At 47.5% G+C, this 27550-nt stretch overlaps 1 protein-coding gene across 3 annotated transcripts in view; it reads left to right on the top strand.

Moving 5' to 3' along the window:
* Positions 1–27550, top strand: part of LOC144724695 (signal transducer and activator of transcription 5B-like) — a 55110-nt gene that overhangs the window by 7367 nt on the left and 20193 nt on the right. The window contains exons 2-6 of one of the 3 annotated variants that reach the window (XM_078604020.1): positions 19579–19720; positions 20493–20649; positions 23131–23220; positions 25200–25371; positions 27132–27280. In XM_078604020.1, the coding sequence (XP_078460146.1) occupies positions 19593–19720; positions 20493–20649; positions 23131–23220; positions 25200–25371; positions 27132–27280 (696 nt within the window). In that variant the 5' untranslated portion in view covers positions 19579–19592. Of the gene's footprint in view, positions 1–19575; positions 19721–20492; positions 20650–23130; positions 23221–25199; positions 25372–27131; positions 27281–27550 lie in introns of all 3 variants that reach the window. The other 2 variants (XM_078604022.1, XM_078604019.1) reach the window with 2 other exon arrangements.

Genomic DNA, 27550 nt, shown 5'->3' with positions numbered 1-27550 from the left:
GTGGTTGGAAGCAAAGTTCAGTTCAGATGTCAGGGGCTACTTACATTACCTGTTGCTTACAATTGAACTCAGGTGACTAGGTTTAAAGTGCTCGTCGCTAACCACTGCTGTCCGAGAGGAGTACGTCCACTGTGGAGATGGAATGGTGAAACCAGCTCGTATATACGTCCTAGGTGGATTCTTACAGCAGGATTCTGGTTAATGGTGACGGCATGGGGACCCCTCCAACCAGCAGTGGATTGATCATGGCTGCTGATGATGATGATGTGGGATTTTTTTATGTAAATCATGAAGGCGATGGCTTCATTGTTGGAACGTTAAATGTCACCGAGCGCGAGCTGAAATCGTTTTCGGTAAGTCACGTGATATTTTGGTTAGCGGTGGTGCAGAAAAAAAATGTACTGACACGGCATTGTGAGTGAGTTCATGTGCAGCGTTTCCCTCTTTTGTTTACTCGGCCAGCGGTTACCACCCAAGGCAGGCCACGGCGCAACACCTTCTGCAACGGGCAGCTCAACGCTTCCCTCCCCCCCTCAGCATTTCCTAGTGCAAGTGCGTTGTGCCTTTCTTTTGTTTATAAAGTAAAAAAGTAAAGGTGCAGCCCTGAAATTTATCGCTGTTGCCGGTGGAGGGATTTTCATTCGAGGGAGTGTAATTTTGAGCCGGATGTAACACGCCAACGAGATGTCTTCGAAGAGGTGGGAGCATCCACACTTGAACCCACGGCATTCGACCTGCCGATTGGACAGCCGCGGTGAGCCCTATTAATACTGCTGTGTGGCTGGAGACGAGGGAGATAAAAAAAACCTGCAGCATTGTTTCAACTGCCGTCCAGGGCGATATAACTGGCGACCTCTGGATTGAAAGTCCAGTGTGGCGCTGCCCATTAGAAGTTGTGTTGCGATGTGGCCTGCCGTGGAGTGTGTTCTGTGCTGGTCTATGGAAAATTTTGTTTTGAGCATGTTATGGTTCAACCCTGCCCCTAGAGATTCGATGAATATTTATGTGTTTTTTTCGTTATTTGCTTGTTTTTACCATCCTGTTGGTCTTATTTCTCATTTTTCCAGTCTGCTGTGCTGGATGGTCATTACGAGGCATGCGATGATTCATCCCCACCCTACCCCCTCCCAGTGATTTGATGAATTTCAACAGTTCAGGGTGATTATTGGATTCAAGTATTGATTCTTATTCGTCACGTTTTTGTCTCTGCAGCATCGTGTGCGTAAGAATGCCTCTTAATTGATAAATTGATGCATCGGTACGCGCCTAATCTGAAACCTGTCAATTGTGGGTGTAACAATTCACCTGCGTGGAAATTCGATCATTTGCCACAATACATTTTTCCGATTTTTATTCTAGAATCGATTCTTTATCTTTTTTGTGGATGCAGTGAATGCAGCGGATGCAAGGGTCACGAGAACCCATTACATACTGAAAGCACTCGCTGAAAAATTCTTGCACGCGATTTTCTGCTTTGAGTTAACAAGCATGATACCTCCTCTGCGTATCGTGATCATTTAAGGAAAATGTGCATGCATCGGGATCATGCATCTTTCGTGAGCTCGACAATCCATATTAATCAGTGAATCGTTACAGCCCCGAATCGTTGCCCGCCTATTCAATATCTTTTTCATGTTAGTCGTTGCGGTGGGGGGCGGGGGGCCGGTGGGGTGGGTGCTGTGTAAGCAGGGATGCAGCCCTCGTGAGGAGTGACGGCGCAGTGCGTGCTGTTTCCATGGCTCTCCCGCTTTTGTCACTTCGCTCGTAAGCCCCGTCCAGCGGCAGCTCTGGCAAACAACGTGCGCGGTTGGTGGTGGACGCTCTGGGTGCGTTGTAGCCACCTCGGCGACCCCTAGCTGCTTTTGCCGCGCGAACCGTCGTTCCCGACCACGCTCCGACCGTTGCCTTGCCGAGATCTACAGATCGGCGTGGCCCAAACGCGATTAATTCCATTATGCGTCTGGGTATTTAAAAAATATATATATTACGTTTGCTCAGTACATCCGCCAAGAAGCCTGTAATGCAGTGGCCATGGACTAAAAATAAATGAAGTACTTTTTAGCGGAGCCCGCTGTTCCAGCGTGATCAGTGCCCTCTGACTACAGAGGGGATGTGTAAGAACCTTACAGCCAGAGCAGAGCGGCTAAAGCACTCTCTCGCGACTTGAACCAGACGTGCGCGCAGGGTGGAGCCCATTCAGGGTGTCTATAGCAGGTCGTGGTGGTGCATCCGCTGCCTGGACGTAAAGCTATGGCAGAGAACACTTAGGGCCATGGGCCAGAGCAGAAATTGGTACCCATATAAGGTTGCAAGACTATTATTAAATGGACATCACATTAATAAATATGTTGGAACCATTAACGTTATGACAACTCGAGTGGTACCGACAAGTGAAATATCTGCTCTGCGCTCATGAAATAACTGGCTATAGCACTCTCCCACAACTATATTTGCCACCTGTCCCAGCAGAGTTTTCCCAGGATGTCCGCTTTTGAATTTGCTGTCCTGGGAATTGTGCAAATCTTCTTGGAATAGTAAAAGTCCTGGTTTTTCGTCATCGTATTAATACAGCACTCAAGACAATGCATACACATTTAGTTCTCCCTCTTCCGGTCTGGAGAGATATTCCTCTAACCCTGATATTGTCCCGCTTATTCGTGTCTGTCAAGTGGCCACTTTGCTGGCAACCTCAACCAGACATCCAAACGGGGCAGAGCATCTTCAAAATGTCTCTAGCAGGGGGTGGTGATGCTTTCCCACCTGTTTTAAAAGATAAGACATTTTCCACCTGTTTTGTCATTGTCGTCATAAATATTTACACGAACAAAACATACAACTGATATTCGCCAAAACATCTCAATTCAGGAAAATAACCTGTAGCTCGCTCAATTGGATCTACGCACATCAACATCGCTCCCTACTGTCAAAACATGTCAGGACTTTCTTGACAACAGTCTTCAGAATCAGTTCGGCTTTCTCGGGGATACAAGCTTAACAATAATGTCCATACATTTTTATTTAAAGCATTCGTAACTGCAGGGATTCATATTCTTGGTTCTTTCGGTAAGTCACGTAGAAGGAAAATAATACAAATATAAAACAATAAAATTCTCACGACGTTTCGACTGCAACACAAGCACTCATCATCAGGTGTGAAATCTAAAGCAAGATTTACCGAAAGAACCCAGAATAATAATATCCATCTCTATGCTCACTTACATTCTGGAGAGCATTAGTACTTACACTAAGGCTTATAGCTTCATTCCTCCTCATTTCCATTCGACATAGCCGCAACATTGTTGCGTCGCTCCTCGGAATTCCGATCTCTCATCTCTGCTGCAACAGAGAAAGCACTCTTATACTCTTCATTGCCGAGTGGCCACTGCTGTGTATCATGTCACGGGCACTGGTGGTATTCGTGTCAATGTTATTTTCTGTCAAAGAGTATGAAATATCAACTGCGAGAATATGCTTTCCCCTTTTCTCTGGCAAGTCCCGTCATGGCAGCTTTCATTTTACCGTGGTCACTCGGCTTATCGTCTGAAGTTGTGCGATCGAGGGGCTGACTGCCTTGCCGATGTGACCACATGGTATCAGAGTATCAGGGCGGAGCAGGCAGGGAAAATCATGGTCTTGTTTTTCCCCAAAATCTGGTGTACTGGCTCCCTGAACCCTTTTGGTGATTTCCCGATACAGCCTGTGTCACTCTTTACTGCAACAGCCTCGTTTTCACGAGAGTGAACCGAGAAGAGATCATTATCGGCGCTTAATTAGAAAAATGTTGTGTAATTCACAAATTCTAAAAAGCCACGGGAAGGGTTCATTTGTGCTTTTCATTCATGGAAAGTTTGCATCAGGCACACGGCTTAATTTTTATACAAAAAAAACCACTTGGTCATGAACAAAACAGAAGTTCATAGCCGCAAAATTGCAAGCTGGCACGCGGGACTTCGAGACAAAAGCACTTTCGACCACCGCCTCTCAGCCGGTGTGTATATCCGTCTTTTCTCTCGCTGTAATTAGTCATAAGCTGCTAAGAATGGTATTTTTATAAAAATTTCATAATTTTTGGCGCGGTGTCACAAGCGAGCAATCGCGTGTTTGCCGCTCGTTGCAGCGATTCAAGCACCAGTGGCTGCCCCGGTTAATGCTGCGTGTGCTTTAACAACTCTTGGCTTTTCCCTCCTGCCATACCAAAGGAGAAGAAGAAGTTGAACTTTAAATACACGCTGTCTGTGTGCCACGTCATGGTCCAAATTTTATCAATTACTCACAAATTACTGATTTGGGAGAAAACTACAACGACATCGACCCCCCCCCCCTATTGGCAGACTATTGCCCATTTGCAGGCTGGTGCTGTTCCACACGGCGATAGCTGTCGCTGGGGGTCCCCTTGGATAGACTGTAGCTGGGCATTGCGATGGTTGGGATGAGACGTGATGTAAGGCGCTTTGAGTTGTGAAAGCAGAAACCAAATGAATTGTGGTGGGTTTTTTTTGGCATGATATCATCAACTCACTCCACTTGAAAATCCAGTTTAATCCCAACGCAGTGTGTAAGTGGTATGGGTCTAAATGTTAGTCTACCGGTCTCTGTGTTTGGCATTGAGTCTCTGTGGGTCATCATTAACTGGATTGAGACCATCAACTAACTATACATGAGTACCTCGTTTAATTACAGATCATTCTATGTAAGTCGATGGGTCCTCAATTTGAGTTTGTGGGTCTCTAGTCGAGTTCTCAGTGACCGGCTGAGACCATAAACTAACTACATTGGAGAAACCGGTTTCATCACAGTTGGCTGAAATCTATATTCGAACTTAGGTTCTCTGGGGTGCCGCACTGACGTCTGAGCCACACGATCGTCTGCTGGAAGAATCTTAAGGGTGCGCCGTAGTGGCAAGACGTTAACTACCTCGCCTTGTATGCAGGAGGTCGTGGGTTCAATCCTGACCCTGACGCCTGTATATTTGGAGTGTGCATGTCTCTCTCCCCGTGGTCGCGTGGATTTTTGTCCGGGTCCTCTGGTTTTTCCCTCCACATTCAGAAACATACGTTTAGATTATTTCGCTGCTGTTTTACTTTCCAGATAGGCCACTTCGTTGAGCTATCATTTGTGGCCAGGTCGTGTCTGAAAACGAGCTATATAGCTCAGTGGGCCTTATCACTTAAAATAAAAATAGTTTAATTTTAGTTTAACACCTGAAGTGCAGATCTCTCACAAAAGCTGTGGTGTCACGAGGAGGGAACAGGGATGAGTGCTCGCTGGCTGAGGGGTGATTTGAACTGCTCGGTGGCGCGAGGGAAAACACGCAAACACGCTTCCGCAAGCCCAGCTATTTTTGTCCATTTAGCGTGTGGGTGCGTGCACTTGAAAAACATGGTGGCGTTGGGGGGTTTAAAAAAAATCATAAAATGTATTGACAATGAAATAAGGGTAAATGTTAAACTGCTGCACTACCGCGTGGGGAGAGGTAATATCGTGGGGAGCGCATTGCGCTATGGACATGGCGACCGAGTTCGATTCCCGCTCACGGCTAACACCAGTGACGATTATCTGAACCGGTCATGGGCCTCCCCTCAGTCAACTCAGCCTCAAAAGAGTACCTAATGCAATGTCTAACATCGCCACTAGGGAGACAAAGGTTGCCGGGCATTCGTAGGTGCTCGCTAACAGCACTTGCCCCGGCAGTCTGTTAAGGCTACACGGGGGATCTTTGTCTTTATGTTGAACCGCCGCCGGGCTCGTAGGTCTGGAGCTCCTTTGATAGGAATAATGTAGCCTCCACCCCGCAGCCCCAGAGTGGACAAATAGACTCAAATTAACTTCATCGCATTCACCATTTCCACGCCTCTAAATGTTTACATTTTATATAAAATGTGACGTTTTGGGGAATGGCCCTCCTCTGAAATGTCACCAATTTTTTTTTTAAATCCAAGTCGGCGGCATTGACGATTACGTTGAGTTCTCGTTCTATTTGTGTGTCACTGCCAGCGAGCTTTTGACAAGCAATGTGTTCATATACAGACGCATTGAATGAGTGAGCCGGATCGAGATAATGCGTCGACAAGACAATGGGGTGTGGTGGGGGATTTCTCTTCCTCTTATCTTGTCACGGCGGAAAGCGTCGTCGGTCCGTATGTCCCAACCGAAGTGAATATTTAAACAGCGGTTGCTTGTTGTAACTATGGGCGAGTTCAGAGCAATCGTGCAAGTAGTGCAGCAGGTTTAAAGATTTTGAGAAAGTTGTAATCGCTCAAAATCCCCCCCCCCCCAGAAATGATATCCAGGAGCCCACAATAATCACGTCGCAACATGCCAACGGTACTTGACTTTAAACAATAACCACGGGTGTCACAACAGCACTCCTCGCACAGCAGGAATCTATGATTCACGCACGTTTACAACAAGATATTCTACACAAAGAGAGTGGTATTTTCAAAGTGGAGTGATTTTCGTTTTCTACAGCCTCCCAAGATCCCTTCCCGCTTTAGCCTTCACAGGCTGTCGGGGCAAAGTGATGTTCGCGAGTAGCTGTGAAGGCCGCCACGGTACACGAGGGGGAGGGTGGCCAGCACCACACCCGACCGCCTTTGTCTCCCCAGTGCTGATGTTTACAAAGGTCCTCATTTGAGGCTGAGTCGACTTTGGGGAGGCTCAGGACCAGTTCAGATTATTGTCACTGGTATTGGCCGTGAGCGGGAATGGAACTCGCGTCGACAGGTTCGTAGCGCTAACCCGTTACACGACCACTCCCCTGGCTCTCCACACACGAGCACACACACGGTGGGATCTTGTTGCTCCGTCCACGCACAGTCTCTCAGCCCCTGAGATCCGCTCGGCGCGGCCTGATTACGCCTCCTCGAGTCGACTCGACCCACACGGACCCACTCGTCATTGTGCGTGTCCTGTCTGCAGACTCCTGAAGGGCTGAAATGTAACAGAAGATGTTTTCGTCGCGTATCCTGCATGTGGTTATTATTCACGCACTGAGACCTGAAATGAGAGTAATGCTGTAAGACGACGTCCTGTCTCACTCAAGTAACTATAACTATTATTATTTTTACAGATAAAGCCCACTGAGCTATATATTTCGTTTTCAGAAGCGACCCGGCCGCAAATAACAGCTCAACAAAGTGGCTTATTACATGGAAATTTATAGCAGCCAAATACTCTAAATGCGTGTTGATTTAAAATGTCGAGGGAAACCCGCAGGAACCTGGAGAAAAATCCACGTGCAAAATATCCAGGCATCAGGGTCGGAATTGAACCCATGACCTCCTGCATACCAGGCGAGGGAGTTAACATCTCGCCACCACGACGCCACTCATCCAGCCTTTGATTGACAAGTTTCAGTTTTCAGCTTCCATCACCCATGCATAATGTGGGCTCTGATTTATTTTGTAAAAAAAAGACTCCACACTTTCCCTCCCTCTCTGAGCCTGACTTGGGCAGCCCCCCCCACCACCCTTGTTTGCATTTACATCTGCCCCTGTTGACTCTTTAGATTAGCTTTTTACTCCATTGCAAATCCCTCACTTTGGGGTTATCTCAGTTCAAAGCTCTCGTCAACGGGAGCCATCAAATTCAATCACAATTTCTGTCCAGCAAGAAGAGAGATGGCTTTTTATAATTTGACATCACATTTTACATACATTTCCTCGCACGGCAATCACATGTCGCCAGTTTTGGGCTATCTCAAAATACACTTTGAATTCCGCAGCGCGTTTGTCGTAAACACACCAGATGAGTGTGTGCGTGCACGCGCTGTGTATGTGTGCGTGCACGCGCTGTGTATGTGTGCGTGCACGCGCTGTGTGTGTGTGTGTCTGTTACGTTTGTGGTCGCTGCAAAGCGTGGGCTTCCTCTGGTGGCTTCGCACGTGGGAGTTGAGAGGCCACCATGTAAGGGGGTCCGGTCCCACTACCCTCCCCACGGAGCCCTGCTCTAGGACCATTATGTACACGCATCTTCGCTGGTCAAGCCTTATCCCTCCTGCGTAGAGAAACACGTTGACGCGACGGCTCTCTCGCTGTACCGGCGGCAAGAGTTCGTGCCGGAGCTAACGAGCGAACAAATAAACACTTAAATAAACTACGTTGTGTCTGCCAGGAACATAATAGCCGCATGGGTAAGTTGCCATACATCCTGGTGCCAAGAAGTATCAGAATATTTATACTGGAGGAATCCGATGAGCTATGAAGCTTTTTTCACAGATGTCAAGGAAGTAAGAGGTGGAGGTGCAGCACTACTGTTACCTGTTCACTCAACTAAAACGAAGCAATTTTTTATTTAACCAGGTAAGGCCCACTGAGCTATGTAGCTATTTTTCAGAAGCGACCTGGTCACAAATTATAGCTCAACGAAGTGGGCTTATCACGTGGACATTTAGCGCAGCCAAATAGTTTACACTCGTGATGATTCTAAATGTGGATGGAAAGACCGGAGGACCTGGAGAAAAATCCACACGACCACGGGGCGGGGGAGAGACACGCAAACTCCAAATATACAGGCGTCAGGGTCGGGATTGAACACACGACATCCTGTATGCCAGGCAAGGTATAATCCACCGCAGGCGACCTGCCAATCGTCCAAATGTGCTGGCTGGTAATAGTGCGGTTTTAAGAAACTTGCACCATTATTTCAACTTTTGAACCGGCGACCGATAGATTGCAATTCCAATATGCTCGCCATTACACCACGACAGGAACCCCCCCCATACTGCTCGAAAGTAATTTCTCATTTAATTAGATTTATGCAATCACACTTTGTGCGATGGGGCAGTTGGCATCATGGTTTCGGTTTAACATTGCATTTTTACCATTCATCTTGACGGTTCATTTGCTTTCAGGCTTCTGGGGCCAAATTTGTAAGAATGACTCCTACACAGCGTTGAGATATCAGCACTGGCTGGTTGATAGTTCCCTTTCTAGCGGTCTTGTGTGTTCACGGTGACAGCCTTGCGTTGTTTCCCTCTCATAAATTTGGCCAAAGATTCACGTGCGGAGTTGTTTCCATTTCCGCGTTGTCGGGGTTCCTTTGCCAACAAATAGGATTGCATTTCTAGAGATGGCCCCAAATTATGGTGTGGTCACAAAGCCACGTGGACACACTGCCTACTGTTTTAGTTGTAAACCCGTTAATGTTTGGCTCTGTCTGTCCGTGGGGGTTGCTACGCAGTTAATCATTGGCCCCGTTTACACAGCAGATAACCCATCACAAACATTTTCACTGAGCCTACTTAAACATTAATTCTAGATTTGAAGCTTATGAATCCTACTTAAACATAACTGCGATTGTTTTTTTTTGCACTGCATGACAACAATGGTTTCATTATTAACTGCTCCTCACTCGTTGGGGCTCTTGGACTCAAAGCCCGCGTGACAGCAAATTTGCAAGTAAGAATCGATTACTTTTAATCAGAAATTAAAGCAGACGGTGCGTTATATACATCTTCACCTCCACTCTACTTGAGTCAGCGATTTCAAAAGTTGAAACAGCCTAATTTTACACTTGTTTAGCATTACATTTCGATTTAAAGCTTTCGTGACTGCAGGGATTCATCTTCTTGGTTCTTTCGGTAAAGTCACGTAGAATTGTCCGCGTGTTAGATTCCACGCCGCCTCTCGTCGCCCTGCGTGTGGACATGGCGTCGGTGCGAATGCGATTCCACACACGTGGAGCGCCACGCGAACTTTGAAGCGGAGTGAGGTGTGGCACCGCCTGCCTCGACTGCACGTAATGACATCCATTTTTCTCCGCAAACCCCGAGGGGTTTCCTCCTGACACAATCGCCTCCCACCCCCAAGCGGTCTCCCTCTCTCTCGACAGCAGCTCTCAATCAGCTGCAGCCAGGAAGCGCCGTGACTGTCATCTTCGTCTCGCTCCCCTCCTCCAGGTGCTCTCGCACAGAGAGAACCTGGCGGGCAGGGTCAACCGGAGATTGAATGTGTACTGGACATCAGTAAAAAAGAGCTTTATAGCTCATCGGATTCCTCCAGTGTAAATCAATATTCTCATAAAGCTCTTTTTCACGGATGTCCAGTCAGGGCGGGTCAGAATGTTACAACAACAACAAATGATACAAAAACAGGATAGCAGTGCAAATTATAGTCAAGGTAAAAAATCACTATATATGCAAATAAAACTAAACTATGTTTTTTTTAAAATCTTTTATATAACCCATGGTCACATGGAACACTTTACAAGCCACTTTGCACAGTTTTTATTGGATCATCTCCCCACAGAAGGCGGTACAATTTACTTAACACTTCATGCTTTTCATCCTCCGCAATCCACCTCCTGTCAACAAAATTACATTTCGTCTGTTATCAAGTCGAACCGTGACACCACATTACCATAGGATCGCGAGCATGGTGAGAGCTTCTCTGGAACGCTTTTTACTGGTAGGAACCTCCTGGTTCCACCAGCCCACAGGGTATTATTGTGTCCGTCCATCGTGCAGGGAGGGGCTGGGTGGGGAGGGGCTGGGGTGGGGAGGGGCTGGTCACCTCGTGGTGCCCTTATAAAACTCAACGTTTAATCTACTCACGCCGGCTTGTGCCCACCCTCACAGTCGGGCATATTTGCGAAATACACCACGCCGCCGTTGACCCTGGCCATTGACCGAGCAACCCAACGTTCCTACCAGCTCCCTCCGCAGGAAGTGGTTAGCGCAGGCCCTTCCCGTCAGCAGTGGTATGAGTAAGCATTTGCAGGGCTGAACCATCCAAACTGTCTTAGTGGAAGACAGATTGGATGTTACATAGTGTCTAAATGTAATCGCATCTCAAGATGTTGTGCAGACACAAGGAAGACGTGTTTATATTTTATAGAGATAATAACTCTGTCAAGTTTTTAAGTCCCGCGCGAGAGTTGACTCAGCCCTATACCTAAGCCGGGGGGGGGGCAGTAAAGTGAATATCACTTTGTAGGGCAAGCCCAGCAGTGGCTGTTGTATGGAGAGACTCATCCTCACAATCGAAACTTGGAATTTCCCGAGCTGGCTCTGGGGCTTTTTGCCGAGGAGGTCGCAGCCTGCGCAATTGAGCAGCAGGAAACCGCTCCGTTTTGTTATCGTTGCCGTTAGATATTTCCTTTGCTCCAAATCTCAGCGGTGGCCATCAGGGGCAGCGCGCAGCGGAGAAGCAGGGGGAGAGACGCATGCGTCCCACGTAGCCATCAGGAGACAAACGTAATGAACCCCGAGCGTGCGGCATTGCGAGGCAACATTAATAAAATATTATTGATGTACGAAATCAACCCCAGCCCCGCCGCTCGGGCAGAGCGCGGCGATTCACTTTCCACAATCCATTAAGTACCTGTCAAAATATGTACATTGGCCACCGAGCAAGGGGGCATTTTACCGTGCGTGAGTGACTGCCCCGAGCCTTTGTGTGATTCATTGCCCTGTACGATGCGATCCGTCGCCTGATGGAAGCGTTGCCACGTTGTTTACATCGAGTACTCGAAATGGTTTTCCCACCACCAGATGATTGAATGGCAGCCGTCGCTTTCACGTTGAGCCACTTTTATGGCAGGTGGGACCGCAAGTCGCTGTTTTTGACGCTGTCTAGCACGGGGCGAAAGGCCTTCATGCATGAGCTCCGCCCGTCTGTAACAAGGGGGCACGATAACCTTCTGAAAGATGATCCAGTGTGAACGAACCCGTAACATAAGGTTAGATCACTGTTATTGAAAACCGGCTGAATTGATTAAAGTGTTTCTCAAAACTTTAGAGACTAAACACCAGAATGAAAAAGGCAATAAATATGCAAACACATTTTGCCCTGACAGCTTCCCATCGCTTTCCAAACTGCTCAGTAAGACAACGCATGTTGGAAAGCGTTGCATGAGCAAATCCGTACGCTTGATATGATATTTCCTTACGTGTTTACCCACGTGATGATTCACACTCTTCAATTACCATGTTTAACCATGATTAATTATACTGCGTATATTTTGCTGACTTTTAAGGCAGTCTAAACAAAACAAAAGACAGCTTTCGGGCCTTCCCTGGCACTTTGCTGGTGCTGGGACTCTCGGCTGAGCGTCCGTGTCCCCTACTGTGCACGTCTGGGTCACTGTTGTGTCCGTACGGCGGTCGTGTTTAGTTTTTCTCTTTTTTATAAGCTTTCATTTAACTCAATCTGTCTATTGTTGTCGTTGTTGTATCCTCAAATCTTGTAACTCAATTTTAACCCACTTCCCAATGTGGTATCGACTGCAAACTTGGTATACTTATGTCATACTGATGACAATACTATATTCTATCATTAAAAATATTCAATTTTTAAAATAATGTTTTATATGTTATGCTTCGGCTTCGGTCTAACTGTCCACGCTCAACTGACGTTGGCTGTAATTGGCCACGGTCCCTTACGTTATGACAAGCTTCGGGCCCACTTCCTGGAGTCGTGGAGTTCTTCCACTACTCGTACATTTCATAAGAACGTATTTTTAAATATTACTTATTTACACCTCTCTCGCTTCCCCTATTCGTGCCCCGATGTGCTTTGTTCTCTTCCGGTGTGTTTTGCGAGTCGCGTCGCGATGCCGTGGCGTTTTTTTGCTTAAGAGACACACAAGTCCATATCTTCCCACCTGGCAGCGATTTCATTGTTACGATGATTCGGGGTTGCGATTTGTACTTGGGAACGTTTGTTGCCTTGTTTTTTTCCCCCATCTCGTTTAATTTCCTGTTTTTGTTGTCTCGTGTGCTAAAGTTGTATCGCATCTGTTAGCCTAAATGTAACATTGGTATATAGCGTCTCATTTAAACTCTTATTGTTTGTCTCTTAACTGTGATTCTTAAATATGTCATTGTTAGTGTTAATCTTAGGTTTGAAACACTTAGTCTGTGCTGTCCTGTGGACTGGGATAAAAGTCGTGGGCTAAGTTGTGCCCAATCCTGGCCAGCTGACTCAGAAATTTAGATAACTAACTGATTTATATGTTGTACAAATTACAAGTGATTAATTCTCACGAGCATGATTCGAAGCACTTGTTGAGTGCGTACGAATGTAGTTTTAATCGGTGAATTGATGCAGTCCCAGTGGTTTTCACCAAAAAATCTTCGAGGAACATTTTTCTGTGGAAGTTCCGTCTTTCACAATCATCCCCCGAAATCGAACAGCTTTCGACAGTGCGATCGTAGAACTATTTTCTCTTACATATTTAATATGTCACACACATAAACCTAAAATCCGCTTCAACAGCACCTGCATTTTTTAGCACCACCTTTGTTTATTACATTTTCATTTTTATCGCCTTCGTTTGGATGGGTTTTAACCTTCACCAAAACATTTGTCCTGCCTTCTTTTTTTTAGCAATAGCAAATATATAAAAAGCCTAAAAAAATGTTAAGTAAATATTTGACGAAGAATTTGAAACGTCCGATTGTGGCTTTGTACAGTTTCAGCCGATTGTTCAGATGCCGTTCAATGCAGTGGATTCGTCATTTTATTCGTATTATTCGTAATATTATTCTTTCCCGTCAATTTGTGTTGTTATCTGTATCGATTTTGATTTCTGTGTACAAGCTGTGAGCCCACGCTGGCGCTCAAATTACACCCCTGTACCAAAAGAAAAAGGCACGGCAATAATAATCTGAACGGTAAACGAAACCTAATAATACTGGGTTTCCTAGGAGCGTTTACATTATCGCCCGAAGGATTTTGTGACCCAACCTTTGGAACCCTGGAGAGTCGATAGATATTTTAAAATTGAGATTGAGTTTTTTGTTAAGCGCACAATTTTTTTTTTTCGACAAGGCCACTTTGACAATGCACCACCAGTACCACCACCACCATCACCACTACCACCATCACCACCACCGTTTGCATCACCGCCACCAGCACCGCAAGCACCGCCCCCGCCATCATCATCACCGACAGCATCGCCACTATCAGCAGCAGTACCACCAGCGCCATCGCTAGCACCTCCAGCACCAATACTGCCAGCTGCACCACCACCACTGTCTGTACCAGCACCACCAACAACCATCCCACCAGCAGCATCACATCCTCCACCACTAGCACCAAAAGCACCAATGCTCTATCATAGTAAGCTCCATTCATCCATTATTTTTGAACTTTATGCATTGTTGTTTGAATTTTCTTTAGCACGTGGTAACTATATTGTTTTGCCTGGCACAGGCCTCCCTTCAAAAAGAGACTTTCAGCCATAGTGAGCTGCCCTGTGCATGTATGCACATTCTACTGCTGGATGAGCATCTCTCCACACTGTATGGCTCGTGGGGGGCTTTTTGACCGTACATCACCACACTGGTCAGTGCGGCTTGGTGAGGGGTGGTCATCATTTCTCGTATCGCTCGCGACGGATGTAATCCAAGGCTGCGAATCAAAAACTCAGGTCACTGGGTTCACGGAGCGGTGCAATAACCACTTTGCCACTAGGCCACCTCAAAATGGGTGTGCAGTTGCTATATTTAGGTTAATGAGTGGAAAAGACCATTCAGATAGAGAAGCGGTAGTGTAACGTGGTTGGCATAGGCCCTGGTGCAAGAAATGGAAAGGGGGGGGGATCCCTTGTTGAATTCCTTCCTCTCATCATAGCCCGGAAACTGGGGCCCGCCCTGGGCCTTGGTCCCCAGTGCAGGTGCACCACCGGCACACCCAGTGACTACGCCACTGCAGATGAGACGGGGAAAAAAAACGAGCCGAAAAAATAACCGCCACTCGAAAGAAATCGCGACCTCGAATTATGAAAATGTAATCGAATCGTTAGAGAGCCGCTGCATCGTTAAGAACCCCAAATTCAAGTTGGTGCTTGCCCTCCCCCACCACCGCCATCACAATGCGGGGAGCTTAAGAGGACGTCCAAAAACGGCAGTGACATGCACGCTTTAGCGTCGTTGGGTTGTGTCGCCGCCGAGTGTGTGGTAGCCAGCAGTAAATAAATAATGGTGCGGACCGGACAGGAAAAGCACTGCTGCCACACACCACCGAGAAGTGTAGCTCGGTTCCCCGGAACATAGGAAATGACCCCACGCGCTCACACACCAGCGTGCGCTTTTTTTGCTTCTGCTTCGTGTAGCCATCACCGAATCCCGAGTAACACGCGCCAATTAAATTAGAGGTGGCTGGGTGGCTCGCAGGTCAGAGCCCTGAGCTGTCGTCGCTGAGATCCCGGGTTTCGAATCCAGATCGGGACCGGCTTACAGTTTCAAGTTTGTTTTATTTAGCCATCTGAGAGCTCACGAGGCAGCATATTTCCACTTGCAAGAGAAGCCTGGGTCACCAGAAGTACAAAAGCCATGACTTAAAATACAATTACAACGATGAGGCGTTAAAAAATAAATCGAAAACATACATCATACATTAATATTGAATTAAATGCATTTCATGTGATGGAAGTTAGCTTTCACAGTTGTGGTAAGTTGACGGCCTCAAACGTGTCACCAATGACTACACACCCAAAAACAAACACATTACCATTTGGTTCTGCACTTTGGCTAAATTCCAGCTCCGAGTATTAAACGTCGGTTTGACTGTCATGCGACGGACATCATCATATGTAAAATGTGAATAAAGGACGCCTACAACTTCGAGTAGCTTTATGCTGGGGGGCAAAGGGCCCTAGCCGCTGGCGCTAGACCGGGTGGCTGGTTGGGCCTGGGGCCGGTGTGGTTTGTGCCTCCAATGAAAGGGAGACGGAAAAAGGCAGGCGTTTTGGGGAAGGCGGTGGAGGGCGACTCGCGTCATCTCACGAAGCTGAGGATTCATTTTTTTTATTGTAGGACCCCTGTTTAAGGACCCCAGGCCAAACAGGAAGAAGAAGAATAAGAAATTGCCACTTGACATTGACTTGGCACGGAGCCACGGGGAAGTGAAACAAGAGCACGTTTGCGTGTCTTTGCAGCAAAAGTAAATCGCTGTAAAGAGATGTCTGCTCACGCGAAGTGCCCTTTACCACAATATTAATTACAGACACAGGAGAGAGCGGGCATTCCTCGTACCACTGCGTACAAAGGTGTGTCCGTCTGGTACCCGGCTGGGTTGTCTGGTGTTCATTTACCGTCATAGTTTTGCCGTATGTTTTTTTTTACGTTATCTTGCCGGCGAGTCAATGGGTGGCGACTGCTCACTACGCCTGTCGTGTCTAACACACAACCAACATACATGCATTGGGCATGCGACGATCCACCACCACCACCTGGCGATGGTCGTGATTCATGGTCACGATTCTCTTTAAGAATAGAAGCTTTTTTTATCATCTCATTTTTACCATTCCGTTTGTACTTTGTCGTTTGTTCCATCTCTTTAGAAGTCACGCGAGCCAAAGTGTAATGTCCGGCACGTAGTTTGTGTGAATGGTAAATAATCGATTGTTACACGGACAATCCGATGTGCCGATGGATTTGACACATGAGTCAATATATTCCTTTCCTCACTCGGTCAAATCTACGGTAAAGGAATTAGAGCGTGGGACACGGAAACCTGATACCCACAAAGTTTCGCGGGAGTCTAGCAATGGGTTTTTATGGTTCGTACGCATTTTTCTTACACAGCAGGCCAGGGTGTGATACACGAAAGAGCCAGTGTCATCGCCACGTCTCGTATTTGATAATTTGATTTACCACGGGGGATGTGACACGGCCCAGCGGGGGAGCACCTTTCGCCGCTCGTTTCAGAGGTTCGCAGTTTCTAATCCAGCGGCCGCCCTAATCAATTCTGCCGGTGTCGCAACCGCAGTAACACTACGCGCCATCTGCTTCACGGTTAGGTAGGCCACTGAGTGCCGGCATCTATCGGGGTCCAAATTTGCCTTATTCGATAATTACCCCGCAAATCACTCAATTTGCATTGTACATTGCAGTCACTTTCCCCTGCTGGCCGACTAAAGCCTGTGGTCATTGTTGCGTATGGTGCCACGCTGGTCCCTCTTGAGTTCTCGCCTGATAGATGACTATAAACTCGAAACTTGTTTGATCTTATTATTACAATTCCGTTCCTGTGGAGTAGCCACATGTGACCTCCATTTCATCTCAAATCAACCACAATACGAATTGATTTCAGTACTCGGGCATTGAAAAAAACAAGCGGTCGCTTGTGGACGCGTTTTCTAAGCTGGAAAGGATCTGCACAAACCACACAATGCAACGTGGATTCATGTCACCAGGCCCAAATGCGACCGCATCTCACGACACTTTACAGAAACATGCATTGAGATTATGTCGATTATTTTGCTGCTATAAATTTCCACGTGATAAGCCACTTTGTTGAGCTTTCATTTTGTGGCCGGGTCGCTTCTGAAAAATAGACGCCAGTGGGCTTTACCTGGACATCTGTGAAAAATAACTCTATCGGATTCCTCCAGTCTAAATTAATATTCTGATTCTGAACCTGAACATGTTCATTGTATATACAGGGAGAAAGAGAGAGAGGCAGTAATTTCTAGACAGAAGAGAAGAAGGTCTTGAGCCTGATTCTTAAAAACTAAGGCAGGGAGTCGGCAGCACGGGTGGCTGGGGGAAGGGAGTTGCCGACTGTTTGCAGCATATAAGCATGAGCTACCTGACTCCTTGTGAACACTGAATGGGGGCCTCGACAAAAAGCCTCGGTTGTTGGAGCGGAGAGGGCACGAAAGGGAGTAGAGCAAGATGAGAAGGGAGATCTACGGGAGTGTGCATGGAGGGGAGTTTAGAGTAAGGTGAGAGGGAAGGGGTAGGAGAGTATGAGAAGGGGATAGGTGGGAGAGTGCATGAAGGGCAGTAGGAGTGAGATGAAAGGGGTGAGGTGGGAGAGTGCGTGAAGGGCAGTAGAAGTGAGATGAGAGGAGAGAGGTATGCAGGGGTGAGTCCGTGGAGGATGTGGAAGACAGTAAGTGTGATCTTGAAATCGAGCCAGGCTTGGATTGGGAGCTGGACGCGAGGGATTGGAGGATTGGGGTGATGTGGTCTCGTTTGCGGGTGCGGGTGACGAGTCTGGCAGCGGTATCCTGGATCATATGGATTTTGGAGATGAGGGATTTGGGGAGGTAGTAGTGGAAAGAGCTGCAAGAGTAGCTTTACAATTTGCGTAACGTACAATAACAACTTGCGTAGCTGTGCGTGTGTGTGTGTAACGCAGCATGTGCACACAAAGTGCACCTAGCCTGGCACAACAGCCGTGGTGACGTCGCTTAGTGGCGAAAAGCAATTGTTGTTGATGGAGCATGTGTTTGTATATTTTCATTTCTTTATTAATCATGAACCAAATTGCATGCATGGGATTAATGTTAGCAGTATTTGTGTGTGTGAAAGGTGGTGGCACAGTGGTTATGATCCCAGCAATCTGGATTCATTTCCCGGCCATGGATAATACCATTGGCATGTGATATCTGAAACTGTTCGGGGCCTCCCTTAGGTCAACTTGACCTCAAATGAGTACCTGGTGCAGTCTTTAAACAACATCACAGGGGAGACTTGAGGCAGCTGCGCCTGGTTTTGACCACACTACCCCTTCATGTGCTGTTCAGGCCTTAGTAGGTGCTCGCTAAGAGCACTTGCTCCAACAGTCTCTGTGTGGCAAACACATGAATCGTTGTCTTTGATGTAGTGTATGCATGTGTGAACAAAGGCAGCTTGTGTATTTGTGATATAGCACTTGCATGTGTATTGTCTTTGTCTTGTTATGCATTCTATGTGCTGGTGTGAAATGTGGCTTGTGTATAATATGTAGCATGTGTGTGTGAGTGAGTGTTATGCATTGTACTGCGGGTGTGTGTGAAATGTAGCGTGTATGTAATGTAATATGTGAGAGTTCAAATCGTGGTTGGGGGCCGACTCAGCCCATAATTTCTCCAGCGTTAATAAAATACGTACAACTTTGTGGGGTAGTCAACAGTTGTTTTCCATAAAAAAGGTTTTTTTTGGGTTAGATCGCGGAAATATAAATGGGTCATTAACTCACCACCACCCGACACAGCCGATTAATGAGGTTTGTCATGGAAAGAAAACGTGGCGATTAATTACAACTGCAGCATACCAGTGTGTTGGAGAGTAAATCCAGAACATTTACAATTTGAGTATGATGTTTCGCTGTTAATTACAACCAGCTTCATCAGGCAATTTTTCCAGAATTGTGAAGAAATCCTCCTGTTTCCAGTCCCAAATATAGTAAGGAGATGTTATCACTGTGAGTCTATTAGGTGCGAAGATCAGAGGGGGGTTTTCCGATAGATAAACTTGCCGCAGGACTCAGGGCTGTAGATAGGCGATGGACACCAAAACCTCAATGCTCAATTGAGCAGGAAATCAATTTGACTTTTGAGTGCGTCGTGCGTCACGTGACGCAGCGTGCATGTGCAATGCAGTGTGGCGCATGCATTTGTGGATACGGTGCAGTGCAGGTGCGCACGATAGACACCCTGTGATACGTTCGACGATGTAACTCGTGGCTTTGCGCGCATGGCGATCTCTCGCTGTGCCCCAGGCATTCACATTGCTCGCGTCGGGAACTCTGTTTTACCGTGCCGCTGCTGCTACCACTGCTGCTGCCGCTACCGCTGCCGCTGCTGCTGCTGCCGCTGCTGCTGCCGCTGCTGCCGCTGCTGCTGCTCTGTTCCATGTAGCAGGGAGGCTGGCGACCATGGCACTGTGGAGCCAGGCCCAACAGCTGCAGGGAGACTATCTTCGGCAGATGCAGTCGCTCTACGGGCAGCACTTCCCTATCGAGGTCCGCCACTACGTGTGCCAGTGGGTGGAGCAGCAGAGATGGTGAGGGCACGACCCTGGCACGATCAACATCATCAACATCAGCATCATCGTCAGCTTCGTCAGCATAATCACCATCAGCAGCAGGATTTTATAATATTATCGGGCTTCAATGACGGATGTTCAAATAATACCCACATGGCAACGTGAATTAAATTCCTCGCCGTGGTTGACGTTAGTGGCGAGGCCTACATCCAGCAGCGGATTGACAAAGTGCCGTGCATTATTTTGCATTTTAACCCATTTCTATTCAGCGCACTGCGCTCGGAACTCTGTCTATTTTCCAACCCGCACTGACCAACATGGTGAAGTATGGTTAAACAACAAGTGTGGTTAAACAACCCCATGGTCAATTCAGCATAGGGAGGCCGGTATCGGTGGATTCACACAATACTTGCAGCCACTGAAGACGCTACCATTCACCATAATGTAACAAACAAAAAATGTTTTAATGGAATCACGACTGTTTCGGAAGATTTCCTCGGAATGCTGTAAAAGTGAATAATTTCACCCACAATGCACTGTGAGCTTAAGAATAGATTTCAATCAATTAATCGAATCGGCGTTACACCGATATACTATCCACTCACCCCAATGTTTAACAAAAATATATTGATTCTCAATTTGAATCACTAATCAGCCTCGCGACAATCCATCAAATCTCCATGTGAATGGGGGTGGGTGGGCGGGCTGATCGTTAAACCGATCATCCCCTGATTATGGGAATAGAGGTGGACAGCGAAACCTAACTCCCACCTGCCGCGCGCATGTGCAGGGATGAGGTGGAGGTGGACAACCCTCAAGAGGAGTTCCGCGCCAAGGTGCTGCTCGACAACCTGGTGCAGGAGCTGCACAGGAAGGCCGGCCAGCTCGTGGGTGACGACGTCTTCGTGCTCAAGCTGAAGCTTGATAGCTACGCCACGCAGCTGCAGGTGACACTGTTATTACTGTAGAACACACAGATACGCACGTGACGCTGTTATTACTGTAGAACACACAGATACGCACGTGACGCTGTTATTACTGTAGAACACAGCTGCACGTGACGCTGTTATTACTGTAGAACACACAGATACGCACGTGACGCTGTTATTACTGTAGAACACAGCTGCAGGTGACGCTGTTATTACTGTAGAACACAGCTGCAGGTGACGCTGTTATTACTGTAGAACACAGCTGCACGTGACGCTGTTATTACTGTAGAACACACAGATACGCACGTGGCGCTGTTATTACTGTAGAACACACAGATAGTACACGTGACACTGTTATTACTGTAGAACACAGATGCAGGTGTTGCTGTTATGACTGAAACACCGCTGCAGATGCTGGTGTTACTATATCAGCCATAAAAACCTGTAAAATGCACAACACGTTATATCCCGTCACGTGTTCTTTAAGATATGCGTGTGGTGCCGTATTACAGTTGAGTAACAGTTTTGATTGTCAAGGTATGAAATGCGACCCTATCACCAAACACTTGTAGAACACAGGAGGTAGTGGTAGGGAAACCAGAGCCAAGATGTCACTGCAGACGTCCCCAGTCAAAGGTGGAGGACTCAGGGAATGTTTTAACCCTGGACTTTTAACGGAGGGACAGAGGCAGCAATGTAGACGATTAGTGGGATGGGTTTCTGGACAGTCGCAGGCAGCAGAAGAGACAGGGCAACCCCTCACTGTGAGTTTTGCACGCAGACGTGCCTGCAGCTGCATGTCGACCCACACCACCCAGTCGCAGTCACCGGTGAATATACCCGGACAGCTTGGCTGGGTCAGTGTAGTAGTGGAAACTTAATGGCAGAGAAGAAGGAGCGACCCCTTACAGATTGGATGATCGCTGTGAGTTTTGCCTTGTGGCTGCTGCTGCTGTAGCTTTACTACTGCACCACCCAGTCGCAGCCATCTGTGATTGTATCCCAACAGCGTGGCTTAGTCAATGAAACAGGGTCATGTTAACCGAGCTACACGTGACGAATTCTTGTTAACAACCGCTCCGTGCATGCCTTATATGCAGCCAGAGTTGACCTGACTCCCACACACACTTCCATGTAACTTACAGAGCTATCGGTTACATGGAAGTGTGTGGGAGTGCACAGATTCAGGTGATCGCTAGGCGTGCGTGGTGACGCACACCTGTGCGTTCCAGCGTTCCTAAACCTCGCCGGTTTTTTGAGATGCCCACGAGATGACGGCAGAGCGTGTCGATTGAAACCATCTGTGCGGAGTTTGGAGTGTTACCCCCCCTCGTATGGGCGCCACAGTGGCAGGATGTTAACTACCTCGCCTGGTATACAGGAGGTCGTGGGTTCGATCCTGACCCTGACGCTTGTGTGTTTGGAGTTTCCGTGTCTCTTTTCCCGTGGTCGTGTGGATTTTTGTCCGGGTACTTCAGTTTTTCCCTCCACATTTAGAATCAATATGCATATATGGCTGATGTAAATTTCCAGGTGATAAGCCCCTTTTTTGAGCAATCATTTGTGGCCAGGTCGCTTCTGAAAAAGAGCTACTATCGAGCTCAGTGGGCCTAACATGGTAAAATACAAAAATACAAATTATCGTTTAAATAGTATGGGTGGCGAGTTTTCTCCGGGTTCTCCGGTTTCCTCCCAAGTGCAGCCACGTACTCGTGAGTGGAATTGGCTGAACGTCCCACTGCGGAAACCCTCCTGAAAAAGAGTCTTTGGACTAAAGTGAGGCTTTCCTGGATAAACAACGAACATTATTATTAGAACCGCCTCCCTCGGTGCTCTAAATTGTTACGTGCCATTCTGGTGTTGTGTGGGTATTAAGGTGATAAATAAGCACGCAATGTTCTATTTGACCATCAACAATTGCCGTAAAATTGCAATTCATTTATCAGCTAAATGGCCACAATCCGCCAAGGCGACCTGTAATAACTGTTCAATGTTACGTTCTGCTTTTAACTGGCCCCACACTATACATGCAGATCTCTTGCCTATATCACCAGGCAATCAAGGAGCTATTTTCATAACCGGGAGCAATCTTCTGATGGAGATTCAGAGAAGTTGAAACCTGTCCACAGCTTGCCTCCTTAGCAAAACCAGCGGTGGGCAATGATGGCTCTCCGGTACTGACAATTTCGTCAAATAATGAAACCGGTATGCAGCCATCTTATTGTTCTGCTGCTGTCTGGAATAATATGGGCCACAGTTTTGACTCTTTTGAGTTGGTGTTTAAAACAAGGCTGTGTGCATTATACACACGGTATGTTGATGTCATGTGACCTGCAGCTCATGATCAGAGGACCGATCCCATTGACAGATTCGTGCTTTCTGCTGCTTTAGGAGTCACCTGTGTGTTTCGATTACCGTACTCTGGTACGTATGCGTATGTTTGTTTATTTCCGCTGTGTAATCCGTGTCGCTCTGCCGCATCCTTGTCGCCCACCTCAGACTCACTATGAGCACACGCCCATGGAGCTCGTGAAGACGGTGAAGCAGATCCTGTTCCATGAGCAGCGCCTGGTGCGCGAGTCGGCCAACGTGAGTGAGCGCGGCGCCACCACCACCATCACAACTGTCATCATCACCACCCTTGGCACAATTAACACCATCTCAACCATCATCATTCTTCTCACCATCACCACTGCTGACACAACTACCATAACCACCACTGTCACAATTACCATCACGTATGTATGTACGTTGGAACTTCTTTCGCAATCGGTCTCAAAGACAATTTTTTAGGAGCGTCCAACATTGCAATGTTTGGCCATTTTCAATTTGAAGGCATCTTTGCATGCGAGACAAAAATAGAATTAAAAAAATAGAAACGCAACACACGCGAGAGGATCGTATGCAAGGGTCCACGCAGAGAGGTTCACAAACCCACTTGCTATACTGCCATCTCGTGGACACCTCATGGCGACACAGCAGGTTTGGGAGCTTCACACATCTCTCCGTGACTCACCAACCCCTGCCTCAAAAGCAAGTAGCTGTACACAATACTTGTCCGTAGGGGTTGGTGTGGGCGGGTTTGTGCAGCGCAGATACCACTTGCCCACTGATGTTAGCCGTGGCCGGGAATCGAACCGGCGTCGACGGATTTGTAAACCCACTGCGCCGTGCTACCACCATGGCACTGCGTCACGTTTGTGTTTTTTTTTATAACGGTGCAATTAATCGACATAATTAGACCGTTTGAGATTGCGCATTAATTGCCTCCGCGGATTTGCGGTAATCGAGCCCGCTCCTCCGTGTCAGGGCGCTCCGCACTCGGCGTTACGCGCTCGCAAACAGGCTCCGCTTTGTGGCCTTGGGAATTTGATTTCATTCGTGAAACATCTGCAAAGCCTCACGTTACGGGTTTCTTTTTTTTTTTAAACGATTTCCGTGCCGATAATCATCCGCTCGTTGGAGCTGATAACATGCTCTTGCGAGCCCAGCTGCTGCCAGAGGTGTGACTTGCGCATTTGGCGCCCAGTACAGTGCCCTCCCCCATCACCGTCCCATGCCCGACTTGCTTCTGCGGGGCTAAGTTGTGGGCAGAGGACAGCGCAGCGAAACTCCATTGGTTGGAACTTTCTCCAACAACATCTGTGCTCCCCTGCCTTCACCGACACGTACTGACCAGTGTGGTCAAGTTTGATCAAACAACCCTCCCGTAACCGACGCTGCTTGGAGAGGCCTTCAAAGAACAGCGGATTAGAGGACAGATATTAATTTCATTATCTTAATTCTGTTTACCTTCAAACAAACTTTAATAGATATACAGCGAGTTTTTTCGCTTAGTCATTGCAATGTGCATGTTATTGTAATATCATAACACGTTAGGCTTGGTGACGGAAGACGTACTCGCCTCTTTAACTGTTTATATAAACCATTCAGGCACCTTCTTGGTTCTTTCGGTAAAGTCACGTAGAAGGGAAGTAATAAAATAATAAAAATAAAACAATTCTCACGACGTTTCGGCCACAACGCAAGCAGCCGTCCTCAGGTGTAGACCAGGTCTGTCGAGGCGACGCTGTTGTGGCCGAAACGTCGTGAGAATTGTTTTATTATGTTTTATTTTTATTATTTTATTACTTCCCTTCTACGTGACTTTACCGAAAGAACCAAGAAGATGAATCCCTGCAGTCACGAAAGCTTTAAATCGAAATCATTCAGGCACCGTACTTGTTTCAGAGAGTCAACGGTGGTTTCCTTTTGCTTCCCTTTGAGGATATGAATGATCGTGAGTATAATTATAATGTCGCTTTTCACCTGAGCCATAGTATGTCAACCAATTATCAGGACTATAATGCTTATTTTAAGATTTTTCTCCATCTTCAATGAAGAGATGTTTACCTTTTGCATTGTGAAAATAAGAGCACTGTATTTATGTTATTTAGAGGTCACGCTTCACCACACCACCTTCTCGTGCGCCGTGCCGGCCCTGTTGGCTGCTTGCTAACAGCACTTGGTCCAACAGCGTGTTAAAGGCTTCACGGGTGGGGGGCGATCTCTGTGTTTGTGATGTTCAGCCGGGGACGCCGCTGAGCCCCGTGGACAGCATGTCCCAGAAGCAGGCGCAGATCACGGCCACCTTCGAGGAGCTCCGCGCCATGACCAACGAGACGGACACCGACCTGCGCATGCTGCAGCAGAGCCAGGAGTACTTCATCATCCACTACCAGGAGAGCCTGCGCATTCAAGGTATGTGCGTGGATAGTCGAGTCTATCTGTGCGGGCCTTTTTAAGTGTTACCTCTCTGGCATGCATGAGTTTTGTTCCGGGTAAATCCTGTTTCTTCCCACATGTCAGTTCACCCGTGGATATTTTACGAAAGAATCCCGATGCTTGACCGTCCGGACAAAGTCACCCCAGGCTTGTTTGGGATTGCCATTCAGATGATAGTAATTCTGAACAATGTTTTGTCGATTCACTGTTGGACAAGTTGTTTGATCATACTTCACCGTGTTGGGGTTGGAGAGCGACAGGAAAGTTGAGATATCACTCGCAGCTAATGTTGGCCGTGGCCGGGAATTGAACTCAGATCATCGGGCTCGTAGTGAATGCACCAATGACTGTGCCACCACTCCAATGCGCGCCACCTCTCCGTCCCATGACTTTGTTGACGAACATATAAACAGACAAAGGTCCCGTCAGATAATCTACTTTGACTGACGGGGCAAGTGCTGTTAGTGACCACTTATGATATACACGCACACTCACAATTACTACTATAATGAGCCAAGAATATCTGTTTGTGTGTAATGCGCGTGACGTCACTCCACATGCCGCAACCCCGCCCCCCCCCCGTCATTAATATTCATGAGCAGGTGGATTTTTACACTCAGGCAGAAGAAGGTCGAGCGGAAAGACATTTTTTTTCGCATTTTCGCTTTAAGTTTGACGTTTCTTTATTGAAAGTGAGTAAGATAAATAATTCTACGCGGCAACAAAGTGGATTTGGTGTCTTTATTTCTTAAAGTAAGTATGCTTCTACATTATGGTAAAATAGACATTTCTCGGTGATTTTCAAGATATTGTATCGAATTCAAATTTATTTCAACCCCAGCGACCGAAAGCAGAAGAGAATAAAGTATCAGAGCAGTGAATTTGAACAATTTGAAGGTCAGTTATATACAGTGCTACAGTGACGTGAAGTGAGGTGTTTTATGACGTAGTTTCGTGCAAGATTCACTGCCATTAATACAGTGCTACAGCAAAATGCAGTGAAGTGTTTGATGACGAACTTTTGTGTAAGATTCACTGCCGTTAAATTTACACAAGATACAATTATACTCTGGACAAATTTTTCGTAAATATTACTGCTTCCGTTCTAGGACGGGCAAACAAGCTAGTAACAATAATAATACAACACCCGCCATTCGCCACTAAGCGATGGTTACGTCACCACGGCGCCCGCGCCAGGCCAGGTGCACAGGGACACTTGAGCACCAGCGGCAGAGGTCGCAACCGGGTACCCGATACCCGTACCCTACCTGATACCCAGCTACCCGTACCCAGCCGGGTACGGGTACCCGTTTGCGACCCTGGTACGGCCTGGTACGGGTACGGGTAGGCCGTGAGTCACTGGTGAGTAACTGTTTGTCACTCATTTCCCAACGTCTTGTCTCTTCTCACAATTCAAGTTCCTAGAATCAACCCACCCGCGCCTGCAACATGGCTTCATCCCAGAGGTCGCAATCAGGTACCCGATACCCGTACCCTACCCGTACCCGGCCGGGTACGGGTACCCGTTTGCGACCCTGGTGCGGCCGAGTATGGGTACGGGTAAGGAATCAAAACCCGTTTGCGACCCTGGTGCGGCCGAATATGGGTACGGGTAAGGAATCAAAACCCGTTTGCGACCTCTGACCAGCGGTGTCAGTCCGTTTTCCTTGGACCACGGAGGTAAGCTGTGGGCAGAGGGCTAACCCCGGCTGCGTGTGCGTGTGTGTGGTGCGGAGCAGGGCAGCTGCACCAACTGTCCCAGCCGGCGCGCCCACCCCAGGACCAGAGCTCGGTGCAGAGCATGCAGCAGAGCCTGCAGCAGCGCCGCGTCAACATGGACAGCATCCTGCAGCAAGAAGCTCAGCAGCTGCAGAAGTTGCGCCTGGTGGGAGTGCCACTGGGTCACACGCACGCACGTTTGTTCGGAGTGCCACTGGGTCACACGCACGCACGTTTGTTGTTTACGACATTGTGCTTTAAGGCAGGCTTGAGCATTGGTGGCAGGTGTAAAATGTCCCCCAGGTACTGACATAGCCGTGGGTCTCGTTAATCTGCCCTCGCTGACACTTGTGGGGTGAACGGCAAGGTGACCTCTCCCCGCGTGGCGGAAGAGCAACCCACCGTCGGCAAATGAGCTGGGTCCACGGCAGAGGTT

The sequence above is a fragment of the Lampetra planeri genome, chromosome 21 (genome assembly GCF_965212315.1).
Source record: "Lampetra planeri chromosome 21, kcLamPlan1.2.h2, whole genome shotgun sequence".
In the NCBI taxonomy this organism is placed as follows: domain Eukaryota; kingdom Metazoa; phylum Chordata; class Hyperoartia; order Petromyzontiformes; family Petromyzontidae; genus Lampetra; species Lampetra planeri.
This window is presented reverse-complemented; position numbering and strand designations above follow the sequence as displayed.